A 21254-nucleotide genomic window follows, 5' to 3' on the forward strand; every position below is an offset into this window, starting at 1 on the left:
CATTCCGTGTCTTCTGGCCCATTCTGGTCGTTTTTTAATCAATATATGGTTCAAATTGATCATTTGCTGTCGGTAGCGTTGCGCATCAACAGTTTCGCCAGGTTTTAGAAGTTCATGATACACCACTCCCTTCTCGTCCCACCAAACACAGAGCATTGTCTTTTTTCCGAACCGATCAGGCTTTGCATTCAATGTTGATTCTTCTCCTGGATTTACCCATGATCTTTTGCGTTTTGGATTCTTAAAATAAATTCATTTTTCATCACCAGTCACAATTCGATGCAATACTGACTTTCTTTCGTGTCGTAACAGCAATATTTCACATGTGGTTTTTCGCTTTTCCATCTGCCTGTCATTCAATTCATGTGGCACTCATTTCCCGCACATTTGGATCTTTCTCATAGCTTTTAAACGGTCAGAAATTGCTGGTTGTGAAACATTTAACATTTCTGCCATTTGTTTTTGACTTAAAGTGTCATTTTCATCCAGTATTGCTTGCAACTCTGTGTCTTCAATCTTTTTTGGTGGTCTTTCACGTTCTTCATTTCGCACATCAAAATCATTATCTCTGAACCGTTGAAACCATCTTTTGCATGTTGCTTCCGATAGAGCATGATCACCATAAGCTTCGACAAGCATTCGATGCGATTCTGCAGCACTTTTCTTCAAATGAAAACAAAATATTAGTGCTTTTCGCAAATCATCATTTTCTGGTTCAAAATTCAACATTTTTAACACAATTAAAAAATATGATGTTGTTTATACAATGACTTGATGTTTACTAAATATATTTGACAGATGTCATAGCAACAAAATTAAAAAAAATTAAGGCCCGTTCACAACAAATGTTCTCTATCAATACATTTGTAACTCGACGCTCACTTCATGCTTATACACCTGATAAACTGTTCATTTAAACTGCTGTTCTCCATTGTAGATAATGCTAACTTCGTGTAAAGTTGATGCTATATTTAGGTGAAAAGTAAGGAAATATTTATCGAACTCTTTAATAAGTTTCTTATTGAAAAGTGACTTAATATTAAAAGTTTCTTAAAATTTTCTCCTAATAATAGTTTTTATATATATATAAAAAAAAAGTGGGATTGCAGAATCATATTTTCGATGTTAATCATTAAAACAAGTTTTCGATCTTATTCCGTTTTTATTAATTTCGATAATGTTCCGCATTTGTGAATTTCGATATAAAAACTTTTCGATATTAATCTAAAAATCACATTTTTAATCTTAATCATTAAAATGGGTTTCGGTCAGTTATTTTTCGATATTAATCATTTTTTCGATCAGTTTATTTTCGATACTATTCCGCTTTCCCATAAATACTACAACTTATTTAGTATTTTGAATAATAAAGATTTCCTAATACTAAGATTATTATAATAATTAAAGTATAATCTTTTTTAATATTTAATTAATTTTTAGATTAATAGTTAAGAAAAACTGTCATACCTATATTCAAGGCCGACATTAGGGGGTTTGTGAACCCCCTCCCCTTAGCGCTGGTTTACCTTCCTCTCCCCTCTCTCCCTAAAGTAAGCAAGTTGGGACTTTTTAGTACCTTAAAATAATGTTCAAAAGAGCAAAAAAATATTTTTATTGCTAAAGAAAAATTGAAAAATACTTTTACTTATTTTAATAACTTAACGTCATCAGTGGTATGACGTAAGAAGAAAATATCTACAGGAGATAGGAGCAAGTAGAAGACAGAAGTCTTGTCATCAAGCCCCTATAGTAAGCTTAAAGTATTTTTACAAATTTCTCATTATATAACCTTACAAGTACTCATTATATAAAACAAGTTAATACATAGTTAAAATAAAATACAATAAATTGCAACAATAGAATAAATAAATAAGTAAATATATAAATAAACAGTAAGACATAATATACAGGGTGGGCCAAAAGTCACTGAACCATTTCAATTTTAAATAACTTTTTTATTTTAACAGTTATATGCATGAAATTTTAGTATCATAAAGTCAAGGCGATGGAAATTGATTTTCTATCCCAAATATAATTTTATTCTTATCACAAATTTACTTTTAGTAAGCTTTAGAAACTTTATCGTTAAGTGTGAAAAATAACATCCTGCATATGCCTTCCATTTTTTGCTTCACAAATTGCAGCACTTTTGATTACCTCTGCTATAATTTTTTCTAAAGTTTCAGGGCTTATTTCTCTTATTTCTCTAGTGATGTTTTCCTTTGGCTCCATTAAAGATTGTGGCTTGTTGGCATAAACCTTTTCCTTTAGATATCCCCACAAGAATAAGTCTGGGCTTGTGAGATCAGGAGGACGAGATGGCCAATTGACATCACCAAATCGAGAAATAATTCTTCCATTAAAACGTTGTCGGAGTAATTGCATGCTTACTCTTGCAGTATTAGCTGTTGCTCCATCCAGCTGGAACCTCATTCAAACTCGATTTTCAATTGCTAGCCATAAGAAATTATGAAGCATTGCTCTCTACCTCTCTCCTGTCACAATCACAGCATTTCCATCATCATCTTCAAAAAAGTATGGCCCGATAATTTTATTTGAAGTTATTGCGCACCATACAGTGCACTTTACAGGATGAAGTTCTCTCTGATGCACAGCTCTTGGGTTTTCTGTTGCCCAAAAGCGACAGTTTTGTTTATTGACGAACCCATTTAGGTGGAAGTGGGCTTCATCAGACATGATTAGTTTATCCAAAAAATTTGGTTCATTTTCAGCAAGTTCTCGTAATCGAACGGCATACTGTATTCTAGGCTGAAAGTCCTGTGGCTTCAATTCTTGGATGAGTTGCACTTTGTATGGAAAAAAATTTAGACTTTTCGTAACCCTTCTTAAAGATGTTCGAGAAATTCCAAGTTCCAATGATCGTCTTTGGGTGGAAGTTGTTGGATTTTCTTCAAAATTTTCACGTAGCCTTTCTTTGTTTTCATCCGTACAAACAGCTTTAGGTCTTCCAGAACGTGGTAGATCACTTACAGCTCCTTAATCTTCAAATCTTTTAACCATGCTCTTAATTGCATTCCTACTAGGAGCATCTCTCAAATTGAAATGCCTTCGATAAGCTCTTTGGGTTTGAATTATTGAGCCTTGATTTTGGTAGTAAAATTTTACAATTTGTGTACGTTGGACGGTACTGAATTTCTCCATAATTAATTTCCAGGATCTAAAAAAAATAGAAAGTATTAAGAAAATAAAAAATATAAGGAAATAAAAAAGATATTAAAAAATAAAAAGGGTCAGTGACTTTTGGCCCACCCTGTACTTAGTAATATAACGAGAATTTTTTTTCAAACTTAAAAATACAAAAATATTTTTGTGTCGGCCAATTCAAGTAAATATTGTTTAACTATATTTTTAAAACAATTTATTGAGATTGTACTTTTCATATTTTCATCAAAAACTATGTTCCATAAATGAGGTCCTCTATATGAAATTAAATTGAGTAATTGGATTTTTTAAGAGTTGACTTAGGTATGCTAAAGTTATGGATAGAGCACCTCATTAAATATCTATGATTAATTTTTAAAAATCAGTTATTAAAGAATTTTGCTAGCATGTCATTTTGATATTTAAACATGAACAACAGGTTTTGGAACAAATTTAACTCATAGACATTAAGAGCTTTAATTTCCGGTGACGACTAAAATTGAGCGTATTTATTTTGGTTATGGGCGTATTGCAATACATAGTTTTGTTTATACTTTTTTTAATGCTGAAGGGCAAGTACTTACCCAAGCAATATTACAATAAATATGTAGCTATGGATAAAAGAGTAATATATATCTATTAAACATTATAATAAATATATTTACAGAAAATTTTATGATTTTATATTGCAAAAAAATTCATAATGTTATTATATTTATAGTACAAATATATATATATATATATATATATATATATATATATATATATATATATATATATATATATATATATATATATATATATATTTATATATAAATATATATATATATATATAATTAAAACTTTTCCTGGTAAAGTCAGCAGAAAATAAAGCCGATGCTCTTACGAGGGTACCACAGAACTGGCTGCATTCAAACCATTCTGCAATGACAGCAAATGTTGTACCGCCTGATGTGAAGTCGTTTCATAATCTTCATCACTTTGGAGCCAATTGAACCCTTTATTTGATGAAACAGACATATCCGAAAGAGAAAGTTTGTAGAAAAGACGTTGAATTAGTCGTGAAAAGTTGCGAAAGATGTTTATCGGTGGATCCTGCATCAATTAGATGGGAAGAAAAAAATCTTGAAGCTGGAAAGAGCTGGCATTGTTTAGCTATTGACATAACCCGCTACAAATCAGAGATTTATTTGTATATTATTGACTGTGGAAAAAGGAACAAGTTTGCAATTTGGAGAAAGCTACAGAACAAGAAAGAATCAACAGTGTGTTTCCATTTAGAAGAAATATTCCGAGAAAGAAGACCTCCGTGGCAAATTCTACTTGACAACAGCAAGACTTTTCGCTCAAAATTCGTTGATGAATTATGCGCAGAATGGGGAGTGTCCATCCTGTTTTGTTGCGCTTACAGGCTATCTGGAAATGGAATTGTTAAACGTCATCATCGGACAATCAAGCGTATGGCAGCCTGAAGTGGCAAAGATCCGTTAAAATGGTATATTGGTATAACATAACTCCCAGAAAAAATGGCAAGAAAACATCGCTCTCCTACAAAGCTATATTTTCCTATGAGTGGAAACCACACACAATTTCTACTAAAACTAACAAGGAAGTTCTCCACAACTATACACAAGGAAAAGAAGTATTTGTAAAACCACCTGACTCAAAATGTACGAGCGAATGGAACAGAGGAAGAGTCTCAGATGAAGGACGAGGAGTTTCGGTAGAAATCAATAGAATCCCGAGACACATGTCGGACGTCCGTCCTGCTCCCATTCTAGCTGACTTGTCTATTAGAGAATCGGAAGAACCCATCGCGGATAACCTGAATCTCCGAAGATCGACGCGAGTGCAGAAATTTCCGAATAAGTATGCAGACTTTGTTATCTAGAGATCAAGGGGTGTTGTAAATAGTAAAAATAATTGCATTATATATAAACTGTAATTAGTGTAAACAACTGCAGTATATATAAACTATTATTGTGTTGCGACAGAAGGAACGTTGTGGGTGCGTCATATATTACATTGTATATAACGTTTATAATGTTTATTATACCCTCGGGGGTATTTGCAACAATAGTAACAATAATAGTTTATATATAATGCAGTTGTTTACACTAATTACAGCTTATATATAATGCACTTATTTACACTAATTACAACACCCCTTGATCTTTAGATCACAATGTCTGCATACTTATTCGCAAACTTCTGCACTTTCCGCAAAAAAGGATTATTATAAGGATATGCTACATAGTTTTAACCATTTGTAATTGTAATTATTCAACAAAAGGTTCATTAAAACTCGGTAATTAAATAGAACCACGTTATTTTAAAAGCATTTGTTAGTTTAAGCTTCTTTTCTTGCTTCAAATCATAACACATTTGATTAAAAAGTCAAGTAGAACATTTAAAAAAAAATCAAAAATATTGTTTTCTAAATTACTAAAACCTAAAGTTTCATTAGCTGTATATCATAATTCAATTCATTCTTGTAATACTCCATTCATTTAATATGAAGTTGTTGTTTGCCGTATTGTTGCGCCATTTTTAATGTTTATACTTGAATATTATTGGCGAATCGTCAAAATACTATATTTTTAAATTATTATAAGCGTACGTATTTGCGTCAACGTATAAAGATGAAGCGTTTAAGTACAGTCTTGATGTCGTTTTTTTATTGTTTACGAAACAAAAGGTTACAAGGATAGTGACTATGCCTGTAACCTTTTGTTTCGGGTCGATAATAGTCCAGAAGCATTTCAATGCGGTTAAACTTCCATCTGTTTTATAGTTCCATGGTTTAACCCAGGACGTTTTAATAGATGGACGTTTAACGCATTGTTATAGATCAGAGGCACCGTCAATTACTGAAATTGTATGCGGTTTGCAATTCTTAGCGTCATTTTTTAAATAATTTTACAAAATAAATCGACATTTTACCGACATTTATGGTTCGCTATCTTCTTTCAGTAAATGTTTTTTTACTCGTAAAATACTAACTTTAGCGAAATATATATGCATTTTATTTAATTAAGAATGTCTCTGTATTTGAAAACATTTTAACTAATATGCAAGCTTTTTTTAATAATAATTTATTTGTAAAAAACTTTGATGTCAAAAATTATGTTTTTGTAAAAATGCAATATATGATATACTAATACGAATATTGTTAATTAAAAAGAATTTTCGGCGCTACTGCAGTTTCTCCCCCCCTTTTTTTTATTGCAGAATATGATAGAGAATTTTATGCTGATTAAGAATCGTATAAAAACATAGGTCTGAAAACCAACAAAAAGTGCTCTAAATTGGTTTATCTCTGACCCAAACCCTAACCCTGTCTCAAATCATTTACTTTTAATCGCGCCAATCCCTATTTTTCAGTCGATGCATGTACATTTAATTGCGCCAATCCCTATTTGTCAGTCGATTTATGTACATTTAAAAAGCAAAATCTTAAATTAATTTTTAAAAAGTTAATTAAAAATATATAAAATATATTATTAAAAACATTTAATTTAAATATAATTTAAATTAAATGTTTTTAAAACGGTAGCAATTTTTTTATTGGCACAATATATTTATATAGTAAACGTAGCACATACAAAAAGCTTACAACATTTATTTAAAGCCAAATTCATGCTTTAAACAAGAATTGGAGTCGCCTGTTATCAATACCAAACATGCTTATAATTTTATCGATAAAGTCTTTTTTGTTGCAGTTTATTTTTCTCTGTGTACGCTTAACATGCACAAACCAGAGAGACGGTCGTTTAAGATTGCTAACCTAAGCCATGTTTTGACACAACGCAATGTGCTAAACGACCGTTGTGTCAAAACATAGCTTGTATCAAACTAACTCAAGACTTCAGTTTCGAAATTATCTGTTGTATACTTTAATCGTAGAAATTTTTTCTTTAAAGTGTTGGCGATTCAGTTTGCACAACTTAGGAGGATGAAGAAATACTAAATTAAATTGTGCTTTGATGAACAATAAAGCTAATGTGCAACTTGCCGTGTACTTCCATTTGCATGCATTAAAAATTCTTCCACTTGAAAAAAAATTTCTTCGAATTCAGATATCGTGGCAGCGTTGATATCTTTTAGCGGTGAAAATCCAAAATATCCCTCACGAATTATAGACTTCCCACGAGATGTATCAACAAACCGCACTCCCAGTGATAACTGATCAGTTTCATAAATATCTGCTGTTTCATCGACAATGATCGAGAATCCAACAGCATTGTTGGCAGCTTTTACAATTTCTTCTCTCAGAGCTTGTTCAGACAAGTTGCTTAAATCATTCTGCGTTCGGTGTGATGTGTAGCGTGCATTTTTAGCAGCTGTATCAAAATAGTTTTTAAAAATACTGTCTCCTCCCTCAATTCTATATGCATAAAGTTGTTGAACATTTCCTTTACTATTTTTCCCGCGTAATGCCAAATCATTTGTTCCGCAAAATAATCGAAATAATAGGATACAGCTTCTTTCTGTTTTCTTCAATAACTCGTTTTACTGAATTATCGATCTGGCAAATAATATTTTTATTTGGATCTCGTATTGTTGATGCAAAGTGTTCAGCATCTTGTTGAGCTCCACGATGCCATGCTGAGTTGATTGGTTTTTGGCACATTCATGAAAATGTTTATACTTTGTAAAAGGATAAGTAATGAAGGCACCTTGAATTCCTCTTTTAACTGGTTGTGGAAATAGAACACAAAATACGCAAAAAGCACCTTTTAATTTAGATGAGTATAATAACCATGGAGTATACTGAGATAGCCAAGAACTCCTAAAATAACGTTTTCCAATTCCAGAAATGTCACCTTTAAAATCGTCGGACGAATGAAGCTGGTATGATCAGTTAGCATGCGGTACTTAAAATCAATAGGTATTTTCGTTGTACATTTTACATAGAGTTCAATGTCTTATTCTAATCTAGAATCCCAACTTCAAGTTTTTTAGGTTCTGGTTCGAGTGTTGCATGAATATCCATGACACCTAAAAGTAAAAAAAAAGATTTACATTAATCTTTCAGATTTACATCTGAAGATAAAAAGTTCTGAAAAAGTCACAAATATTAAGGAGAACATTTCTAAAAGGGAGCTAAGTCCATTTTTTTTCTAAATTAATTTTTTTAACATTTGGATTTTTTATTGAAAGAGATACAAATCTAACGATGTTAGTATGAATAAAAAAATTTTCATTTTTATTTGCGATTACAAAACCAATGGTGTTCAAAAAATCCTTCGCCTGATTTTTATTTTTATTTTTTTCAAAGCAACAAAAATGTGACTTAGCTCCTTTTAGAAAAACAAATACTTATTTTAATATAATTATTTTTAAAGAATTCTTAGCCGTTTTTTTTTAATTTTTGAAGAATTCTTTGCCGAAAGAAAACTCACTATTAAAGTAAACAACTAAAGCAAGAGCGATGAACCGTATTGGTGAGGTCAAATAGTTTGTCCGAATATCAATCTCATAACCACTTGCGTTTTAAAAAAATCTATTGTTTCTGTGCAATGTTTGTCCGATATCAATTCCACAATGCCTTTTGCTTCTAAAAAAAATCGATTTCAGAATACAAAATTTGCGCAACTATTTCTAGAACGTTGTTAATAGTTTGAAAAAACTCTCACGCCCTGATCAACCTTTCTACCATTTAAGTCTTTTTTTTTAAATAATTTTTTTTTAAGATTTTATATAACAAAAGTTTAGTTTTGAAAAGAAATATTTTTAAAGTTTTGAAATTTCTGGGTCAAAAATCTTCACAATTTTTTAACTTTAACTGTATTGAAACAGTTATGAAGTCTTGAGCAATTTTTTTTTCTTCTAAAAAACTGACTGCATTATCATATTTTACCGAAACCGTACAAATAAGTAATTGGTTACTTTTATCAATTATAAATAATTATTTATTTAGAAACCGTAAGGAAATATCACTAAAAAATATTTTAGTGATATTTCCTTACGGTTATATTTTCCGCCACGTATCAAAAAATTTAGCAACAAACTTTATGGCATGGAAATCTGTAACAAACAAGAATTTTTTTTTCTATATTTAGAAAATTCAGTGAAGGGGGAAGGAAGGGGGGGGGGGAGAAAAGGCAACTGTCCCTCTTGCCCCCTCCTCCTTCCTTGGGGCGCCCATGAACACTTTGTATAATAAAGTTTTTTTTATTTAATTGGATAGACAGTTGTCATTTTGACGTATAATCATATACAAGTATTTATACGTGACGTAAATGTTTCCTATTGTTTGACTATTGTTATTTATAACAATTGCGAGCTTTTTTTAAAAAATGAGTTAAACGTCTAATAAAACATCCTTAGTTAAACGGAGAGATGTGAATACTTAGGCAACACTTTTAAATTTTGTTGGAGTGTTTTTACTTAAGTACTTGTACTATTTGTAAACTTCCGTGAATGTAACAACTATTTCAGAATATATGAATTTATTGATTGTCAAAATTCGGCAGGCCGACCTAATTCACGGCTTTTTTTTGAGGTCGATAAACGACGACACAGTCGTTTGTTTACAATTTCGCTGTTACTATTTTGTTTAGTCCTATGATTAAAATTATATATATTTTTTTCTATAATAACTTAAGAGAAAAATAAATTTACATTAATTATGACGTCTTCTGTTTCAAGGATGTTGCATTGGCATGCTGTATATAAGATTTCTACTGTTTCTAGTCCTACTCACGAACTTAGCAGGCAAAAAAAATTTACCTTTTTTATTTTATATAATCGTCTTTTATAATAAACTCTTGATAAAACATTTTATTTTTTACTTAAATAAATACTTTTTTGAATAGTGAAAATGATGGTTATGAAATGGCACAAAATAAATTTTCTACAAATAAGAGGTATTTCAATAAGTTGTTTAACTTTACTATTTTTTAAACAAATATTTTAGTATAATATTAGTATTGTTAATTCAATAATATAAAATATCTACTATTTTTTAATTATTAACTATTATTTGATTTACGATACTTCAGAGACGTCACCTTTTTCAAAGCTGTAACAGGCTTTTATATATATTAAAAAAAAATGCTTTTAAGGTCTAATATCTACTGATATACTTATTTTTTAAAACTTAAAGCTTACAGTTATCAATAATTTAAATTTTTTGATGCAAAGGGCTGTTTATTAATTATGTCAACAAAATAAGGGGATGTTTTTTCTCTATTTTGATTTTATTTGAGAAGAGGGGTAATAATATGTTGATGTAATTTTATAGGGAAAATCACTTATAAGTTGTTGACAAGGAGGAGGTAAAAATCCCTCCAAAAATTGTTGACATAATTAATGGGTAGCCCCCAACATAAAAGTAGTAATCTGAAAATTTTTAAAATAAAAAAACAAAAAAACACTTTATCTAACAATTCTATAATTTGAACAAGTTTGTTTAAAAGAATTTAAAAAAAAATTCAGCTTTAAAATTTACTTAGAACCTTAAAATTAACTTTTTAACAAAAGTTTTTTAAATGTTTAATCCAACTTTATATAATGGTAGGCATATGGATTGAGATTTTTAAATTGATTAAATACTAGATAGTTATATATGATTGGAAAGGTTATTAGGTATTTAAAGAGTATTTTAGTTGTAAAAAAAATGATTGAATGATTCTATAAAAAATTATCGAGATTTTAGTAACAAATTTTTGATATATGGCTTTATTAAAAAAACTATGGGCAAAATTTAGTTTTATTTATCGGAATTGTTATAACTTTGTGAATCTAACTGATATACTATTCTATTAGTAGAAAATATATGCTTGTGTGTCAGAACACTTCTATGTTTTTAATGTTATTACCATTGGCTCGACATATAAACCATTTTCCTTGACAATTTTAATTTATTATATGTTGTTTGTCAAAAGATGTCTTTGTCCACGCAACAGGAGAATCTTTGTACTCTGTGATAGTTTTATGCCAAGTTGTTTTGAGAGGTTTAAAGAAAGCTACATCTAGAGGTTGAGTTATTTGTGTTTTTAGGTCGCATGCAAACAAACCTATCAATCAGTTATCATCGAACAAAACCTTAATTCTTGATTTTCTTTTTAAAGAAGGTAAAACAATCGAAAAAAAAAATTCTTCAAAAGCTACTCCATCAAACCAATCACTTTTAATAAAGTATCTGATTCCTTTAGGATCTCCTAAACATAGAGTTTTACCTGCTGCATTACCTGATATCATAATGAATATACTTGTTTCACTTGTACAGTTTGGAATAGATGCTGAAAATAATCTTTTAAAATTTCTTCATTATTAATTGTTTGTAAGCTCTGGATGTCTTTGTAAAGTTGAGTTAACTAAATCAGGCTCAGGAAAGTATTTAGGCTCTTTTACCTTTCTTCTCAAATTAATAAGATAAGTATTCATAATATGTTGTAAATCTTCTTTACAGATTGGAAACCCAAAATCACTCAGTTAAATAGTATATTTCGCAAAAGCAGCCTCCTTGAATTTTTGAAAGAAATATGATTAGATAGGTTTCAAGTTGTGTTTTATTTTTATTTTGTAATAAATTACTCTTTTATACTGTTAAACCATACTTTACTACAACTTGCTTTTATGTCAACCTTTTACATTTTCAAGACATTTGGATAAGTCATTATCTGCATAGTCTTTGTTTTTTCATTTTATAAAAACTCAACATCTGTATAAAAAAAAACATTACTTTTATTTTAGTTAGTTTTACCCGAAAACTTTAAAAATTTACCTAGTAATTCTGCTTTTACAAAATGTTAAATAGCTAAAAGTTTGAAAAAGTATTAAATGATTTTAGATGACAGGTTATTTTGCACATTGTGCAAAGTTATCACAATTTCTACCAAAAAACTAGTGTATTCACAAGAGTGTTAATCTTTAATTATCTACATTGACAATGGCTTTAAAACACAGTATAATTCAAGCTAGTACTATGACAAATTTTTAAAGCAGTTTGCTCACCTTTGGGTTAATTTCTGATCATTTGCACAGAATGTTGAAAAACAAAAAACTTTCGAATGTTGAAAAATACAAAAAATTTAATAGTTTTGTGATTTTGTTGCTTTTTTTCTGTTTAAATAAAATTTAAACAGAAAAAAAGCAAATTGTCTTAGCAGAAATTCCGTTAAAATCAATTAAATGTCTAAATTTAAATATCTGAACAAAATAATATTGCATTAAAAAGTTATAGAAATCTGCCCCTATATCAGCTGTTACAGAATTCTGAAAAAAACAAAATTAGGTAGAAAATAGCCTAAAAACTATGCTGTTTGTCTTTGCAAGGTTCTGATTTGATAAGATTTATGATGTTGTCTCAAAGAACCTTGCAATAAAGGAAAAGTGTAGTTTATCTGCTACATAATATTTTTTTAATGAAATTTGGCAGGTGCATATAAAATGTGCTTAAAAACTTTAGTTAAAGAAACATTTTTGAAAAAGTTTTAAAGACTGAGCATTTTTTTAACAGTAATATGATGTGAGAACAATATCTTGATTTTTAATACCTATAAACTCAATACAAAACTTAATAGCCATGCATAAGTTTTACATAAAAATCAAGTTTAACTATTCTTTTTTTTAAAAATAATTGTTTATTTGTTTCTAAAAGAAAACATTGTAAAAAAACAAAACCTTTAAAAAAGAATGACATTATCTGACGCTACCTAAAAAAAGGTGAAAAATTGTGGCACAGAATTTTAGTATAAAATTTGGCTCTGTAAAACGCCATTTCCGCATACCTAATAATGAGATTTTTTAATTTCGATACCAGAACTGTTCAGTGAACCTTCTAGAAAATATTAACCATCCTGTCACTTTTTTGCATCTCCTTTTATCTAACAATGTAACATAGTTTTATGAAACCATATTTATACCATCTTCCCCTCCTTCTCCCCTTACCATGCACACATACAATGAGCACTGAGAAACATTTAGTTAATAATATAGCCTAACTTTTAATTAATTTTGTTAAGGCTCAGGGTTTGTTAATAGTAATGAGGCAATTGCTTGGACTATTAAATAAAATACTGAGTACTATCTATGCTTTGAGTCAAGTTCTTTAACAAATTTAAAAATGACTTAAGTACCAAAAATTAAAAAACACAAAAAACCATAGTCATCTTTAAGTTCCTTAAATCTATCATTTACTAATCTTTGAAGTAACTTTTCTTCTGTCGAATCTTATCTCATGCAAAGTTCACCAAACCTACTTGCTCCTTGTGAGACTAATTTGAGTTCTGCTATCTCATCTTGTGATCTTAGTGTTGATGGTTATCTTCCTTTAATTTGTAATGACTCCAATATACTTGGACTGGGCATTTACATTTGTAAGAATTCACCCATTTGTTGGGAAACTAGGTTCGAATCCACCAACTATTCTTTTATGTGCTTTTGTTTAGCACCATTTCACTCTATCACCTTTCTCTTTGTTTGAGACTCCACACTTTTCGATGTTATTTCTGATCAAATTGACCAAGCCCTCTCTCTTTATCCTTAAGCCAATATCATTGTTGTTGGCAACTTTAATGCTCATCACACTGAATGGTTTGGCTCCAATATCAGTGACTCTGCAGACGTTAAGGCCCACAACTTTTGCCTTTCTCAATCTCTTACTCAAATAGTCAACTTTCCAACTCGCTTTCCAGACCACTTGAGTCATTTACTTTCTCTACTTGACTTATGTCTTGTTTCTGATTCTAGTCAGTGCTCAGTTTCTTTACATTAACCCTTTGGTGTTTCTGATCATTGTTTGATTGGAAAGTGCTGCTGCAATTTCCAATCAAAACCATTACTTCCATATCTATCAGCAAAACAATTCTTCGAAAAACAGATATCTGTTTAGTAATGCTAGAAACCATTGTATAAAGGTTTTGTCTAACGCCAAAGCTCGCTATTCTCAGGTCATAAAATCTTGTATTTCATCTCAAAAATTAGGCTCTTGTGGTCTGTACAACATGCCTGTTATAATCTTGCAGAATTGTTCTCCGGAGCTGTCTATACTTTCAAAACTATTTAACAAGTGCTTATCAGAGTCTTGTTTTCCAGCCTGCTGGAAAGTGGCATCTGTTATCCCTATTTTCAAAAACTCTGGAGAGTGATCTAACTCGTCTAACTACCGTCCCATTGATCTTCTCCCTATCATAAGCAAGGTTTTTGAATCTTTAATTAACAAACACTTAATCTCTCATCTTGAATCTAATAACTTTCTGATCATCAATATGGATTTTGATTTTCTTGTTCTACAGCGGATTTACTAACAGTAATAACTGATAGGTTTTATTGTGCATCAGATAGAGGTGGAGAGTTTAAGGCCATCGTTCTTGACATTTCTAAAGCTTTTGATAAAGTTTGGCATGCTGGTCTTCTTCGTAAGCTTTCTTTTTATGGTGTATCAGGTAACATCTTTAGAATTATTGAATCCTTTCGTTTCAATCGTAGTATAAAAGTTGTCTTAGATAGGCAGCACTCTTCTTCATATCCTGTAACTTTAGGGGTTTCTCAAGGTTCTATTGTTGGCCCTATACTCTTTAATTTACATTAACTCTCTTCCAGATATTCTCACATCTAAGGTGGCATTGTTTGCTGATGATACTACCATTTATTCTTGTCTTTTTAAGTAGCCAACACTCGCTGATTGCTTGGAGGGGGCATTTGAGCTTGAAAAGAATTTCACTTCTGCTACAGCGTAGGGTTCACAGTGGCTGGCGAACTTTAATTTAGATAAAATCCAATTTTTTTCAGCCAATATATGGTAATGTACTTGATGAGTCATCTACCCTTTAACTCTTACTTACAATTTTTCTTGGAAACCATACATCAAATCCATTGCAAAATTAGCATCTGCTAAGGTTGATTCTCTTTATCGTGATCAACACTTTCTTAATTCAGATTCTATTCTTTATCTCTATAAATCTCAAATCTGTCCTGGTATGGAATACTGTTGCCATATCTGGGGCGGATCTTCTAATGATGCCCTTTCTCTTTTAGACAAGGTGCAAAAACACATTGTAAACATAGTTGGACCTGCTCTTGCAGCCGAACTCCAACCATTATCACATTGTTGTAATGTTGCTTCTTTTTCTCTTTTTGACAAATACTATAATGGGCATTGCTCTAAAAAGCTAGCGTCTTTTGTTCCATCTATTAAAATTCATTCTCATGTTACTCATCATTCAATTAAGTCTTATCCTTAGGTTTTTGTGTGCTTTCTTATGTAAAAATGGGAGATCTGGTAACCCTATTGACACAATTTTAAAATTTTTTGATCAATTGAGAGTTATGATAATTGTAGGTTTGAGATTTGTCTAGCCTACCCACTGATTATTTTAATAAATGTCAATTGTTTTAATGAATTTTTGTTTAAAGAAAAAATTCCTATTATTATCTTTATTGTTTTAATAAATATAAATAAATTAATAAAAAATTAACTATTTAAGAAAAACTCGTATTGGAAATTTTTTCTGTTGTGACAACATTTGATTTTGATATTGAAGTAAACATGTCATTAGTTGAACATGAACATTATAAAAAAGTTTTAAAAACAATTTTATGCTTGTGTGTTTGATCTGTTTACTTTGACAATCGAAGTAGCATTTTTATTATTTTTTGAAAAATTCAAAAAAATACTTTTTCAACATTTTGTTAAAAAAAAGTTTTTAAGTTTTAATTTTAAGTTCAATGGTTGAAAGCAATTAAACAACAAAGAAATGTTTAGTTTATACAATTTTTTTAAATATTAATTCACCTCCCGAAGCCAAGAAGGCCATTCAGTTGAGGAGGCTGTGGTTGCAACTCTCTCAACACTGCAATTCCAAAACACGAACTTTGACAAACAAGGCAGCTGTGACTTTGTCAAGTATTGTGTTTTATTCACATATATGTATAATATATAAAATATACTTATTATTTAAGTTCTGTTTAGCAATCAGTAGTTAATTTTTATTTAACCTAAAATCTATCAATTTTTATTTTTAGGTTGTCATTATTAATGAGTAATATGAAGCCTGAAGATGAAACTGCACTTAGATCTATACTTCTGAATAAGTTGAATAAATTTGAAACATTGTCTACAGGAAGTGAAGTCATTTCAGTTGATTCTTTTTTGGATCAGAAGCCTAGTCAAATTTACTATAACACAATTTTTCACACACTAAGGTTAATTTTTAGTTATTTTATTATTCATTATTTCTAATATTTTTTATTACTTTTTAAATTAACTATTTTTTTTTACTCCAGTAATGCAAATGATCCAATCAAATCCAATGCAAATGATTTTCAAGTTCTATTAAATTGCTACTTTTTGGTGAGTTTTATGGTTGGAACTGAATCTGGTTTTGAACTGTATCTTTTTGCTATTTGTGTATTTCTAATGGTGCGATTTGCATCTGTTTGTCAACTAGACATTTATAAATATTATTAATATTGTTATTATTATTATTATTATTGTTATTATTATTATTATCATCATTTATCATTATTGTATTTTTTCAAATATTTTATTGAACATAAGAATTATTAAATTAAATATCTGATTATACAGAATCAGAAAAAGAGATATTAATGCATTTTTTAAATTAGTACTGTATTTTTACAGGTGTATTGGAATTTAGAAAAAAAAGGTCAACAATAAATTGTTGAGCTTAAAATATTTTTGGTTGCCAATCAGAACAAAATTTTTAAGTCAAAGGTTTCACCATAACTTAGAAATAAGGTTGGCAAAAAGTTGCTGATTTCAAACACTTTTAGTTCGATAGTAGGTCAGCATTACCAAAGGCCAACCCTAATTCTGAGGGCTGCAGGTGTAATATTTTTTAATTGGTGTATTTTTGATATACATGACTTTTGATAATATTTAAAATGTATTTATTAAATTACTAGTTTTTTATGCAATTCCAAGTTATTTGTGTAAATATCCAAATAAATGTTGCTATGTATGTAACTATGGAAATGTATGTTGCTATTTATGTAAACATTTATAATTTATTTTCAAGTCAGCATAATATCAGTATTAATAATGGAGGCTGAATTTTAAATGAATTTAAGAGAAAATTCTTTATTTACTTTATTTTTATTAAAGTTTCTTTTTTTATGGTAATCAGTCAATTAAAATGTTTCCAAATGTCAATCAATGAATCAATTAGTAAATATGCTGGTAATATCAATACTTGTTCAACATCAGCAATCTACTTAGTCACAATACATGTCAATGAGATGGCATATATTGTCTTGGCTAAACTTTATTGTATTTTTTTAATTTATACAAACAACAACTAAAAATCATCATTAATATAACTGTGATTTAGCCAATTCAGGCAGAATAAATCCTGCCTATATAGTGCTGGTTGAGTTTAAATTTTTAAAATTTAAAGTTTGTTATATAAATATGGTAATTGATAAACTCATTTACTAAAATCTTTTAAAATTTGTTGTTAGCCCGTTAGACTTAAATAAAATAAATTGTAAAACTAGCTTTTAACTCTCATTATGGCAAAACAGTTTGGATTGCAAAATAGTTTTAAATTTAAATCTTAAATATTTTGTATGATACTTTTAGAATAAATATTTTTATTAGCTTAACATGACAGTTTTCAAAAAGACCTTGATGATTATTGCAACTCATTATTGCTGTCTTTAGAAAAGTATATGGTAAGTAAAGGTTTTATATTTGAAGTACATAATTAACTTAATGTTTGAAATAATGGTACATTGAATAATGTTTGAATACAGTATTTGAATCAATATATTTATAAATTTAGGAATCAATTGATGTCAGTGAATATCTTACATTATTAGATGAATGGTATGATTCAAAGGTAGATATTTTTCTTTAAACATTTATAAAGTTATATTTATTTTCTATAATGCTATTCCCCATAGCTCTTCAAAGTATTTACTTGTTTTTCATATTTATATTTTTTTCTTTTTTTATATTTTAAAATTAATAAAATAAATCAGTGTAGCTTTTTATAATCACATGTTGAAAACTCATTATAAACATTTATAACATTAAGATGCAATATAAATTTATGATTTAAATTAATATATTTACTATAAAATAAATGCTATATGATCAGGGCGCGACAAATTGACGAAAGTGCAAACGTTTGTTAAAAAAAAGACAGAAAAACGAATGTCACGTTTCTGTACTTTTACTTAAGCATATGTTGACATTCGCTTAAAATCTTTTTAAATGAACGCATATCTTCAGCAATTTTTTTTCCAAATAATTATGCGGTTGATGGTTTTTTATTTATTACAAAAAAAACACATTTATTATTAACAATAAATTACTAAAATTCAAAACTCATTTTAAAATTTAAAATCATTTTCAACGACTTAAAAAGAAACCATGATAATACTAATACTTTCTACAATAGCATTACTTTTAAGTTTAATAATTAAGTACACAACTGAAGTAAGTAATTTTAGCATGGTTTTACATGCGTTTGTAATAGCATGGAAAATTTTAGTTAAAATGAATGCATTTGCCATTATTTTATAAGAAACCAAACTAAAACATTGTTTTTTTTAAAAGCGTGCTTTTTTTAAATTTTCTTTTTATCGTTAAATTAATGTTTAGGGGCTGTCCATTAATTACGTCAACAAAATAGGGGGAGGGGGTCTGGAAATTTTTGACAATTTTTGACAAGGGGAGGGGGGAGGGAGGTCCAGAAAAGTTGATGTCAACAATGTTACTTTTTTAAAATAAATTTAGTTACTTTGTTACTAGTCATGCATACTTACTTAGTTACTAGTCATGCATACTTACTTAGTTACTAGTCATGCATACTGGTCGAGAAAAAAGGTATCAAAACGAGACTTTTACATGCCAGGATTAGATGGCCTGCCACTCGCAATCGAAGTTGCTCAGTTAGAGAGAGATCTTGGAGTTCTTGTCTCAAATAATCTAAAACGTAATGCTCAAGTTTTAGCAGCTGCAGTGAACGCTAGCCGCTCCTTAGAGAGGCTGAAAAAAACTATTCGCACCCGTAGTTTTTCACTGTGGAAAGAAGTGTACACCATGTATGTTCGTCCTCACTGAGAGTGCGCTATCCAAGCGTAACCACCTTACCAATGGGCAGACATAAAAGCGCTAGAAAAAGTTCAAAACCGTCCTACAAAAACCATTTCTGAGATTAAGCATTGCACCCCCGAGCAGCGAAAAGTCATCTTAGGTCTTACGACACTTGAAGAAAGAAGAATAAGAGGTGATTTAATTCTGATGGATTTGATGAAAAAAACTTTCACGTTATATTCAATTGTCCTTCGTTGTTAAAGTATATTATGCTTGGTCATAATCGATGACTTGCAAAGCAAAGAGTACTCAATTGCATGCCAAGAGTGAAATTTTTCACAAATCGTGTTGTGTTGCAGTGGAATACCCTGCCGCAAATAGTAATTGACTTCCGTCAACATTTTCAAAAGTCGACTAGATGAACATTTAAATTAGTTAAAAGAGAATTTTTAAACGATAACTAGAAATAAACTCTCTCCACATATGTTTCCAGTATTCTATTATGTTCTTAAAGTATGGTACTTATGTGCACAACAGTCTTACAATACTTGTGCAGATGTGCACAAGTATTGTAAGACTGTTAGTATAGAGATGCCTGATGGAGCACATCTTTGTTGGTAATTTAAACATAGCGAACATTTATGATTTTTAAGTCTATAAATTTATTATGGATTGTTGTAAATATTTTAAATTATTGACCACTAAAATCAACTAAACTAAACTTGAAAAAAAGAAAATTAGGCATCATTTGTAGCCTTGTGTTACATACTCACTCAATGTATTTTAATGACATTTTCTATATTCTACTTTTTTTAAACCGTGTTGCGCTTTAAAAAACCTTATACATACAGAATATAGTAATTACTTACTACTCAGTTATTAGCAATATTTTGCTAATGCTGCAGGTCTTGCAGCTTAACAAATTTTTATTTTCTGAACTAACATCAATTGTCTTTCAAGATACATTTAGATGTTTCCCAAAATGATTATGTGGCAAAACCAATCCTAGTAACTCCTGACTAAGTGGAGCCATACACTGTTCAACACTGTTATATGCTGAATAGCAAGGTGCACCTATATACCTTTTGCACTTAAACGTTTATTGAGGTGAAACCTTGATGAGGTGAAACTATATACCTATTGGCAGTTCTGATCAATTTTACAGAAACTGTTTTAATGTGGCATTTTTCTTCAAGTGTGTTTGATCGCTTAGGCAGCAGACTTATAAGTTGCAGATCTCAAAAGGCAATAACCCAATTTTAATAAACTTTTATTTAAGTTATCAAGTGTCTACCTCTTTTTGATAAATATTGAGCAATGACTATAAAAAATATATTTAATTTGAAATATAGAGAATATCCGCATTTTTTGATGAACTAATATTTTTACTCAGGGACCTTATGAACAACCCCAAATAAAAAAAATTTCTTAATGCTTATTTTTCTAAATTATAACTTTTTTAATCCATAAAAAAAAAAGAGGGGGGGGGGGAGTTATTTCAAAATCTTACATACTTTTGAGGGTGGGGAACTTAAATGTACGCATGGTAACAGTGAAAGGAGTTCAAATTTTTAAATTTTTAATGTACGTACTTTATGGACAACCTCTTGCTGGATATGTTTTTGTAAAATATTATTTAAATTAAAAATAAATGCAGTAGTCCAGTCATTAAACATTAAAATATGACTAATCCTAGAAAGAAAAAAAAACTGAAGTTTCTACAGAATGTTCTATTATGTACCAAGTAATCCTAGAAAGAAAAAAAAAAGCTGAAGTTTCTACAGAATATTTTATTATGTAATCCAAACAAGTTAAGTTTGAATGATTTTTTTAAATCTTAAATTTGAAAAAATTATGTTTAACATATTAGTATTTTTTACTGATTTATGTTGTGGGAGTGCTGTGAACGTTTTACTCATCTGCACAATGCAAGTTCAGTGAAGTGATTAAATGATCTGTGCTGTTTATTTAATGATCTGTGGGAGTTCAATGCAATATTATACTGATATGTGCTGTGGAAGTTCAGTGAAGTATTATACTGGTTTGTGCTGTACTTGTGCTAGGGCTAGAAAAATTA

At 29.7% G+C, this 21254-nt stretch overlaps 1 protein-coding gene across 2 annotated transcripts in view; it reads left to right on the top strand.

The window, feature by feature from the left end:
- The first annotated feature begins 9654 nt into the window (after positions 1–9654).
- LOC101236832 (protein Njmu-R1) overlaps positions 9655–21254 on the top strand; it is a 38267-nt gene continuing 26667 nt past the window's right edge. The window contains exons 1-6 of one of the 2 annotated variants that reach the window (XM_065802420.1): positions 9655–9882; positions 9984–10034; positions 16138–16317; positions 16399–16503; positions 17748–17808; positions 17919–17975. In XM_065802420.1, coding sequence (XP_065658492.1) covers positions 9797–9882; positions 9984–10034; positions 16138–16317; positions 16399–16503; positions 17748–17808; positions 17919–17975 — 540 coding nt within the window. In that variant the 5' untranslated portion in view covers positions 9655–9796. The remainder of the gene's footprint in view (positions 9883–9983; positions 10035–16137; positions 16318–16398; positions 16504–17747; positions 17809–17918; positions 17976–21254) is intronic. The other variant, XM_065802421.1, reaches the window with a different exon arrangement.

The sequence above is a fragment of the Hydra vulgaris genome, chromosome 08, assembly GCF_038396675.1.
Source record: "Hydra vulgaris chromosome 08, alternate assembly HydraT2T_AEP".
Classification (NCBI taxonomy): domain Eukaryota; kingdom Metazoa; phylum Cnidaria; class Hydrozoa; order Anthoathecata; family Hydridae; genus Hydra; species Hydra vulgaris.